This window comes from Calidris pugnax, unplaced genomic scaffold, assembly GCF_001431845.1.
Source record: "Calidris pugnax isolate Ruff unplaced genomic scaffold, ASM143184v1 scaffold113, whole genome shotgun sequence".
Taxonomy (NCBI): Eukaryota; Metazoa; Chordata; class Aves; order Charadriiformes; family Scolopacidae; genus Calidris; species Calidris pugnax.
This window is the reverse complement of record NW_015090879.1, coordinates 386,380-395,653: the sequence shown is the minus strand read 5'-3', so window position 1 is coordinate 395,653 and position 9,274 is coordinate 386,380. Positions and strand designations below refer to the sequence as shown.

Below are 9,274 nucleotides of genomic sequence, written 5' to 3'. Positions count from 1 at the left end.
GGGCGGGGGGGGGGGGGTCTCAGGGGTGCAAGAGTGGGGAGTTGGGGAAATTCCAGCCCTGAGCCCGGCAGGATGGATCCCTGCCGGCCGTGCCGTGCGTGGGAGGAGGCGGGAGGGCTGGGGGTGAGCAGGGAGGCCAGAGGAGGGGCCCCCCGCTCTCCTCCTCCCGTGACTGAGGAGTGTGGTGGGCTCAGCTGGGGCTGTCCCCTCCTGCCACCGCGCAGCCGTCCCCAGGGTCAGGCAGCTGCGCCGGAGCCTCTTCACCCGGCCGAGCATCCTCCTGCCGTGCGGATGAGGACGGAGAGAGGGAGCTGGGGGCTGCCGGCATCCGCCTCGCTGCCTCACGGCTGGGCGAGAGCTACCCCGGCACAATAGGCAGAGCCTCCGTGGGGGGTGGCAGAGCCCCCGTGGGGACCCACGGAGCCCCCGTGGGGACCAGACCCGCTCCCTGTCCACCATGGTGGTTTTCATGGGCAGGAACCTCTCCTCGCTTCTGGCTTTCTTCAAGAAGAAGGGTGAGTGATGGGGAGGGGGGGAAGGGAGCGGCTCCTTGTCCTTACACAACCCCTGCCCGCCAGGACCCCCGCCTGCCCCCACATCGGGTGCTCGCCCACCCGCAGCAAGCAATGGGGGGGGCAGCTGCCACCCCAGGGGGAGGGCAGGGAAGGTCACTCGGGCCCCAGCCTCATCCGCTGGGAAGTTACGGGGATAAATCACTGCGGTCCTCTCGCCGGAAGGCGGCTCTGAGTGAGCCGGGGGGGCAGAGGGGGTGTCAGGCGAGGGGCTGCCAAAACTGTGGGAGAAAAGGGCTTAGGGGAAGGGGGAGACAATGGTAGAGGGGGGGCTGTGGGTGTTTTGTGTCCCCTACAGGGACCCTGCACCAGCACAGGGGTCCCCTGTGCCACGACCTGTCCCCCCGCCCCATCCTGGCCGTGCCCCGGTGCCCGCTGGCCGTGCCGTGGAGGCAGAGGCCGGTGTGGCGGCATGGCGTGGTGGCATGGCGCGGCAGGGCGGGCCGGCTCCATTGTTCAGGGCCTGCTCCTTTGTGCGGCGGAGCTGGAGCGCGGCCGCCTCGCTGCCCGGCCGGGCTGGCCGGGAGGGGACAGGGGACACGGGGGTCAAGAGGATGAGTGCGTGGCGCCGGCGATGCCGGGCAGTGGGTACTTGTGTCCCCCGGGGTGCTGCCGCCAGCCCCACCGGTTTCCTGGTCTCGCCCTTCCCTTCCTCAGCCTCAAGTTGTTTTTTTCCGGGCAGGAAGAGTTTGAGGCTTCGCGGCAGGCAGCGGTGCGCAGGCAGGAGCAGGCAGGGCTGCGCCGGTGGTGCCCTGGGTGGGGGATGCCAGGCACAGCTCCCAGCAGGTGACCGGAGCTGGTGGTGGGCACCCCAGGGTGCTGGTGATGGTTTGTGGGGAGGGGGCTGTGAGATGGGGTGTGGAGAGTCCTATGCCAGCCCTGGCATGGCACCTGGGGGGCTTGAAGCGAGGGGGGATGTGGGTCAGCTGGGGTCTCTGTGCCTCAGTTTCCCTCGTCTGTGCAGTTCCCAGCCTGGCTGGGCACGGGATGAGTCCCTGCTCTCGGGGTGCTTTGCAAGGGCTGGGGATGATGCAACCCTCCAAAGGGAAAGTCACCGTCTTTCCATCCTCGTTTCATACCCCCGTGCTGCCCCTTCTCCGCTCAGCTGCCCACAGCCCTGCACAACCCGCTGCCTCGTTTGCTCCTAACGAAGGTGCTGGGGAGGAGGGTGGTGTCGTGCCCCAGCTCCGCTCCGGCCAGTGGGGAGAAAACCCTGCGGCTTCGCGCAGAGACAGCCCGACTCCGGCGTATCGACCGGCCGGGCCGAGCCACGGGAGATGATTCCTCGCCCGGTTTGGAGATGAGCAGGATAACGTCACCCCGGGCCGCTGTCATCACCCGGAGCTTCTCCTGCCTCTCTGGGGCTGCATCCTGTGGGTGGGGGTGCGTCAATGGGAGCATGGCTGTGTCCCCCCGCCTTCATCAGCGACACAGACAGTGGGATTGAGGGCAAGTTTGCTGATGACACCAAGCTGAGCAGTGCGGTTGACACGCCCAAGGGATGGGATGCCATCCAGAGGGACACGGACAGGCTGGAGAAGTTGGCCCATGTGAACCTCATGAGGTTCATCAAGGTCAAGTGCAGGGTCCTGCACCTGGGTTGGGCCAACCCTTGGTATCAGCAGAGGCTGGGGATGGAGGATGGAGAGCAGCCCTGCCGAGAAGGACTTGGGGATGCTGGGGGGTGAAAAGCTGGCCATGAGCCAGCAAAGGTGCACTGGCAGCCCAGAAACCCCCCGCATCCTGGGCTGCATCCCCAGCAGCGTGGCCAGCAGGGTGAGAGGGGGATTCTGCCCCTCTGCTCCGCTCTGGGGCCACCAACAGCAGAAGGACATGGACCTGTTGGAGTGGGGCCAGAGGAGGCCACGGAGATGCTGGGAGGGCTGGAGCCCCTCTGCTGGGAGGGGGTCTGAGAGAGTTGGGGGGGTTCAGCCTGGAGAAGAGAAGGCTCTGGGGGAGACCTTTGAGCCCCTTCCAGTCCCTAAAGAGGACTTATAAGAAAGATGGGACAGAGTTTTTAACAGGACCTGTTGTGATAGGACGAGGGGTGATGTTTTTAAGCTAAAAGAGGGAAGATTTATGCTAGGTATAAGGAAGAAATTGCTTACACTGAGGGTGGTGAGATACTGGCCCAGGTTGCCCAGAGAGGTGGTGGATGCCCCATCCCTGGAATCATTCCAGGCCAGGTTGGATGGGGCTTTGAGCAATCTGGTCTAGCTGAAGATATCCATGGCAGGGGTTGGACTAGATGGCTTTTAGAGGTTCCTTCCAACTCGAACTGTTCTAAGACTCTGTGATATTCAGCTGATCCCTCTGTCTCCGCAGGCGCTGCCAAGGGCGAGGCCGAGAAGCGGCTGAGTGTGCAGTACACGGCGGGCGAGGAATGTCCCGACAACGTCTTCTTCCCCAGCACGCGGCCCCCCCACCTGGAGGAGCTGCACAACCAGGCTCAGCAGGGACTGAAGTCCTTGCAGCACCAGGGTAGGTGTCCCCAACCCCGGGGGTGGCCCCGGTGACACTCCTGGCTGGCCGGGCTGCGTGGGCGGCGCGATGGGGCTGACCGGAGTCCAGCCGGGGCTGGGGTGTGCGGGCAGAACTGCTGCACTCAGCAGCCATTTCTCCGGCTGGTGCCCCCCCCGGTTCTCCCGGAGGGATTTACCCCCTGCCTTCCCTCCCCAGAGAAGCAGAAGCAGACCAAAAGTGCCTGGGACCACGGGGACACCAGCAGCCTCCAGGTGAGCTAAGGAGATGGCTCTGCCTCTCAGTGCTTTCGGGGTGCCCTGGAGGGTGAGGGGACACCGGGTGGTCCCTCTGTCCCATCCCCAGGTGCTGTTTGGGGGCTGGGAGCAAGTGGGGAACTGGCTGAAGCTGGGGCTGCAAGACCGTGGCCGGAGGTTTGTGGAGTGGGAAGGGACCGTTTGTCCCTCAACATTATCCCCTTTGCCCCTGTCCCCCTCCTCAGCCTTGGCGTGTCCTGCTGTGCCCGGGAGCCCCACCATGCCCACGTCCCTCTGTCCCCCCCTTCCCACCCCACTGCTGTCCCCTCGCAGCCCTGAGCAAGGTGGGGTGACGGGACGGTGTGACGGGGTCTGTTGGCCATATCCAGCCCCACGGCCGGGTCCCTCCCTGGCTGCTGACGAGGAGAAACTCCCACTCTCTTGGCCAAGCTGAGCTTTGCTGCTTCCCAGGGCTCTGACCCCGCTGCCATCCATGTTTGCTCAAGCCACTGCCTCCCGCTGGCTCTCGGCCCACTTAACCCCTTGGAAGCGGGGGGCTGGGAGTCCCTGGGGGGGCACAGAGCCACGGAGGGAGGCGGGATGGCTCAGGGTGACGTGGTGGAGGGTTTGGGCGGTGGTTCCTGCTGATGTGTCTCATCCCGACCTCCGCCTGTGCCAGGAGATGCTTTGGAGGTCTGGGGGGGGAGGGGGGTCACTGAAAGCTGTGCTGTTGGCTGTGCCCAGGGGGTAAATGTGCGATGTGTGGGTCCCCAGCGTGGTCACATCACTGCCTCTTTGTCCCTGTCCAGCCCCCACCCCATCCCTGCACCCCTCTCCCAGCCATGGCAGCCCTCCAGCCCCGGGCTCTGGGGCACAGCAGGGCTGGGCACAGCCATGGGGACATTTTTGGCTTGGCACGGCGGCAAGGCTGGTGGTTCCCTTGGGTCCTCCTCTGGCAGACCCGACCCCAGCTCGTCTGCTCTCCAGGGGGGCTACAAGGCCATGAGGGGTCCCTGGGGCTGCTCTCAGCCCCGCTCTGGTGGGAGGACTCTGGATGCCGGCGTGGCTGACTCAGCCTTTGGCCCTCGGAGAAGCTTTTGTCTCGGCAGCGCTGGGCTGCGGACTCAGTTTGCGGCGGAGAAGGGGCCTTGGCGGGGGCCAGGGCAGCTCCTTTCCCGCAGCCCGGGGTCCGCCTGAGCCCCCTCTCTGCCCACGCAGTCCTGCGCATCCTTGGAGGATGACAGCGTGTCCTTCCGGAGCCGGGCGGCCTCCTGTGCCACTGACAGCACCTCCGAGGACGCCCTCTCCATCCGCTCCGAGATGATCCAGCGGAAAGGTGCCCGGCTGGGGGGCTGCGGGGACGGGGGGGACATGGGCCAAGGGGGTGCGAGGCTGGGGGGGCCCAGGGTGCATGGCAGGAAAGCTGGGCTCTCTGCCTTGGTGTGGCCAGGAGCCAGTGCGGGGATTTGGGGGCCCTTGGAGAGAAGGGAGCAACTCTGGCTGAGTCAGAGGGCTGGGGCTGGGCGAGGGGGGACAGACAGATGGACAGACAGCGTCTCCTCCTTGCTCAGACCACGCAGCTCTTTGGCAGCTGCTGGTGTCTCTCCGGGCTGTGCCAAGCGCCTGCGCCCGGCTTGTCCTGGAGAATCTCGGGCAGTGGAGGGGGTGCTGGGGACACTGGGGACCCCCTGGCCAGGCCCCCCCTCACACCGACTCGTGCCTCTTGCAGGTTCCACCTTCCGACCGCACGACTCCTTTCCCAAATCCTCGGAGAGGGCTGGCAAGAAGAGGAAGGAGAGGAGGACAACGGTGCTGGGCATCCCCCAGCACGTCCATAAGGAGCTGGGTAAGCCTCAGAGGGGATTTTTTGGGTCTGGTCTCGTTGCCCAGGCTCTGTTTGCCTTGGCTCAGTGTGTCTGCCCTGGGATCACACCGGCTTCGTCTCTCCCTGCTCTCCCAGGTCTCAGGAACAGCCGGGAATCCAAGGGACACCCTGACGCTGGCGGGCGAGGGCCGGCGGAGCGCGGGGGCAGCCAGGTACCGCAGGTCTTGCTGAACGGTGGGCAGGTCTCTGGCGATGCCATCCGCATCCCCACCATCGACGGGAAGCTGCAGCCCCTGGCTGTCCCCGGGGGCGCCCACGTCCGCCTGGGAGCCCTGGAGGAGGCAGACGCAGCCCTGCAGAAGCACATCGACCGGGTTTACTACGACGACATGCTGGTGGGGAGGAAGACGGCAGCCAAGCTGTCGCCCATGGTGAGGCCAAAGTCACTGGCTGTGCCAGGCATGACCACCAACACCAGCCCTCCGGAGCTGCTGGGCCCCGTCATGTCCATCTCGCCCCAAGGCACCTACATGTCCAAGATCATCCCGAACGCCATCCTGCCGCCCATGGTGGACGTGGTGGCCCTGACACGGAGCAGCGTGCGGACTCTGAGCCGCTGCAGCTTGGTGTCGTCCAGCCCGGCCTCAGTGCGCTCCCTCACCCGCTTCTCGGAGCGCAGCGCCCGCAGCCGTGAGCCTTCCTCCTCCAGCGACAACTGGAGCCACTCACAGTCCACAGAGACCATCGTCTCCAACAGCTCCACCATCTCCTCCCAGGGGGGCTCTGGGCAGCCCGAGGCAGGGCCACGGGGTGAGGTGGACGTGGCCACTCGCTCCGACACCGACCAAGTCAGCATCTATAGCTCTGCCAGCTTCGCCAGCTCCTGCTCCAAGCCCACCACCGGCCCCACGCCTGCAGCCCCTGGGCTACTAGCCGTGGGGACCAGCAGTGGCCGGGCGTCCCCTGCCTACAGCACGAGCAGCCAGGCAGAGGGCTCGGACACGGGCAGCCTGGCCAGCGAGCGCTCTTCCACCCGTAGCGTCTCCCTCAGGAAGATGAAGAAGCCCCCAGCCCCCCCTCGCAGGACCTACTCGCTGCACCAGAAGTCCGAGGGGGAGCCCAAGGTGCTGGGGCTGCCCCCCAAGCCCGACCGGCGGTCCCAGCGGGAGAGCAGCACGCCCTGGTCCCCGCGCCCCGAGCCCTTCAGCCCCACGGCCGAGGATGAGGTCTTCTCCCCATCGTCGCTGAGCGAGACCAGCAGCCTCCGCTCCGAGAGCTTGGCCGGTGCCAGCTCCCCCGAGGCCTCGCGGGGCAGCCCCGGGGTGACGGTGGTGCTGCGGGAGCCCCAGGCTCAGCCCAAGTGGAGCTGCCCGGATGGGTTTGACCGCACCATGTCCCCTTCCAGCGGCTACTCCAGCCAGAGCGGGACACCCACGCTGCCCACCAAGGGGCTGGGACCCCCTTCCGTGTCCCCGGGCAGGGCTCAGCCCCCGAAGTCGGACCGGGTCTGCTCCCTGCAGTCGCCTGCGCTCTCCGTGTCCTCCTCCCTCACCTCCATCTCCTCCTCGGCTTCAGACCCGGCCCCCCCTGAGACTCTGCCATGCCGCTCAGACCGGTTCGTCATCCCACCGCACCCCAAGGTGCCCGCTCCCTTCTCCCCACCACCCACCAAGCCCCAGCAACCCGTGGCCCCCGCTGGCCCCCTTCTTCCTTCTCCAGACCCACCGGCACCCAGCACTGCCGGCCAGGAGCCCTCGGCCAAGCCCAGCAGCAAGTCTCCACCGCCATCGCCGCCGCCTGCCTACCACCCACCTCCCCCGCCGGCAAAGAAGGTGGAGGGGAGCCCCCAGGCCGCCAGTGAGGCCCCCGCTGATGCTGCCTGGCCCCCACCACCTCCACCAGCTCCTGAGGAGCACGACCTGTCCATGGCGGACTTCCCCCCTCCAGATGAAGCCTTTTTGTCCAGCCTGCCCGATGCTACACTGGCTCCGGTGGCCGGGCAGACAGCGGCACCGACCCCGGGGGCTGCGTCTTCCTCCTTCTCGGCCACCGTCTCCTCACGCAGCCAGCAGCAAGAGCCACTGGCCGGGGCACCGCGGCCACCTTCCCCCACCAAGCCCCCTCCTGAGACCACCGTGCCGCCGCCACCGCCTCTCCCCCCACCCTCGGCTCCGGCTCTGCCGCTCCAAACCAGCCTTAAGAAGGCGGCCAACGGCCCCCAGGCGGACGCCAAGAAGGAGCCGGTGTTGCGGAGCAAGAGCGGCCCCGTAGCCAAGGAGGACGCCAGCTTGCCCATCGTCACGCCGTCGCTGCTGCAGATGGTGCGGCTGCGCTCCGTCAACGTGGAGCCCCCCGCCGGGGCTGGGGCCAGTGCCGAGGAGCGGCCGGCACCCCAAAAGCCCGTCCGCCGGTCCCTGTCCACGCGGCAGCCCCCTCCTGCCAAAGACGCGGTGCCTTCCAACCAGCTCCACCACGCCGTGCACCTCAAGGCAGCAGCCTTGTCCTCCTCCTCTGGCGAGGCTGCCGAGAAGCCACCGGGCAACAAAGCGGCTCTGCCCGGCCCCGAGGGACCCCCCGGGGATGGCCAGCTCTCCCCCAGGAATAAGTCCCCGGCCTCCACTGCCAGCTTCATCTTTGCCAAGAGCTCCAAGAAGCTGGTGATCGAGACGGCCTCGTCCCCCGAGGCGCAGGCTGACCTGAAGAGGAACTTGGTGGCCGAGCTGATGAATTTCTCGGGGCAGCGCTCGGCAGCCCCGGCTGCCGCCCAGCAGGGCCCCGGCAAGGCGCAAACCCACCGAAAACCCGGCAAGATTCCCCCTCCGGTAGCCAAGAAGCCTTCTCTTGGCCCGGGGCCGGCTCCTTCCCCCTTGAGCCCGAAGGCACCGGAGGTGGAGGCGCTGGGCTCCCCCGTGCCCGACGGGAAGGCCAAGGCAGCGCCGGCCGACGAGAGCAGGACTAAGAGTGAGCCGGCGGGGACGGCGGCCACGGGGACGGAGGGGAGGAATGGCACAGAGCCACCGGCTTAGAGCCTCCCTGCACAAGGTACATGGGACTGGGGGGGCCGGGTTCAGCCCCACCATGGGATGCTCAGGCTCCAATGCAGCTCTTGGGCTGTGTGGGGCTGGGGTGACACCGGGATGGGTTGGGAGAGCCCAGGTGTGGGGCAGGGCTGTGGGAAGATGGGGCTGAGGGAAGCTGATGGTCTCTTCCCTCCTGCCTTGCAGATGGACGGGGAGAGACGGCCTGAAGGACGAAGCTGCAGGAGGAACTGGTGCCCCGCAGACAGGAATCCAAATCTCTCAGGGACCTGGGCAGGTCAACGGACGAGTGTGGAACTGGCAACTAACTTAATACAGGAAGCAAACAGCCTTAGCCTCCACGGCCTTGATGATATTTATGCAAAAATGGTGTTGGTTTCACTTTCCTAAGTACTACAGCTTTATTTTGCTTTTTTTTTTTTGTTTTGTTTTTTTTAACTGGACTGGAGACCCCATGCCCAGAGCCAGCACCTCCTCCCTCCAGCTTGGTTTGGGGTGCGGAGCCGAGCAGCCCCACAGAGGATGAAGATGCTGGAGCCGCTCTGCCCGCGAGGAATCAAAGCACTTTGGACACGGGAAGGGGGAGGCTTTGGCCACAGGGGAAGGCGGGCAGGAGGGGATGGAGATGCTGGTTGGGAGGGACCAGGACCTCAGCCCTTGCTGGAGAGGCAGGAGGGGACACTTGGCCAGCACCGATCTCTGCCCGCTGGCCGCAGGGTGGAGGGGAAGCCCAGCTGCCCCGGGAGCTGGTCTTCAGACCCTGGGGTAGAGCCTCAAGTTCTGTTTCTGTAACCTCGGGTCACGTTTTAATTTCTTTGATTGTAAAAAAACAAACGAACCAAACTGACCAAACCAAACCAAAAGCAACCAACCCTCTGCCACCGAGTAGCTGCTCAGAGCTCTGTACTGGCTGGTAAAAATGATGACCGAAGCTTGCCCGCCTCCTGTGCTTCCTTGCCATGGCCTTGCCACACGCAACAACAGCCCCTTCCAGTGATGCCAAGCCCTGGGGTGGGCACAGACCCCCCCCCCCCAAGGGGGCTGGCTCCTGGCCCCGCTGCCCATGCAGGGGGGGGCAGAGGGCTCAGGCAGCACTAAACCACAGGAGTGGGACTAGTTGCC

General features: G+C 66.1%; 1 protein-coding gene across 2 annotated transcripts in view; it reads left to right on the top strand.

Annotated features, from left to right (window-relative positions):
• Positions 1-9,083, top strand: part of KIAA1522 (KIAA1522 ortholog) — a 17,729-nt gene extending 8,646 nt beyond the window's left edge. The window contains exons 1-7 of one of the 2 annotated variants that reach the window (XM_014946601.1): positions 120-515; positions 2,898-3,053; positions 3,252-3,307; positions 4,508-4,625; positions 5,019-5,135; positions 5,250-8,156; positions 8,339-9,083. In XM_014946601.1, the coding sequence (XP_014802087.1) occupies positions 458-515; positions 2,898-3,053; positions 3,252-3,307; positions 4,508-4,625; positions 5,019-5,135; positions 5,250-8,140 (3,396 nt within the window). In that variant the 5' untranslated portion in view covers positions 120-457 and the 3' untranslated portion in view covers positions 8,141-8,156; positions 8,339-9,083. Of the gene's footprint in view, positions 1-119; positions 516-2,897; positions 3,054-3,251; positions 3,308-4,507; positions 4,626-5,018; positions 5,136-5,249; positions 8,157-8,338 lie in introns of those variants that run through there. The other variant, XM_014946600.1, reaches the window with a different exon arrangement.
• Positions 9,084-9,274: the final 191 nt, after the last annotated feature.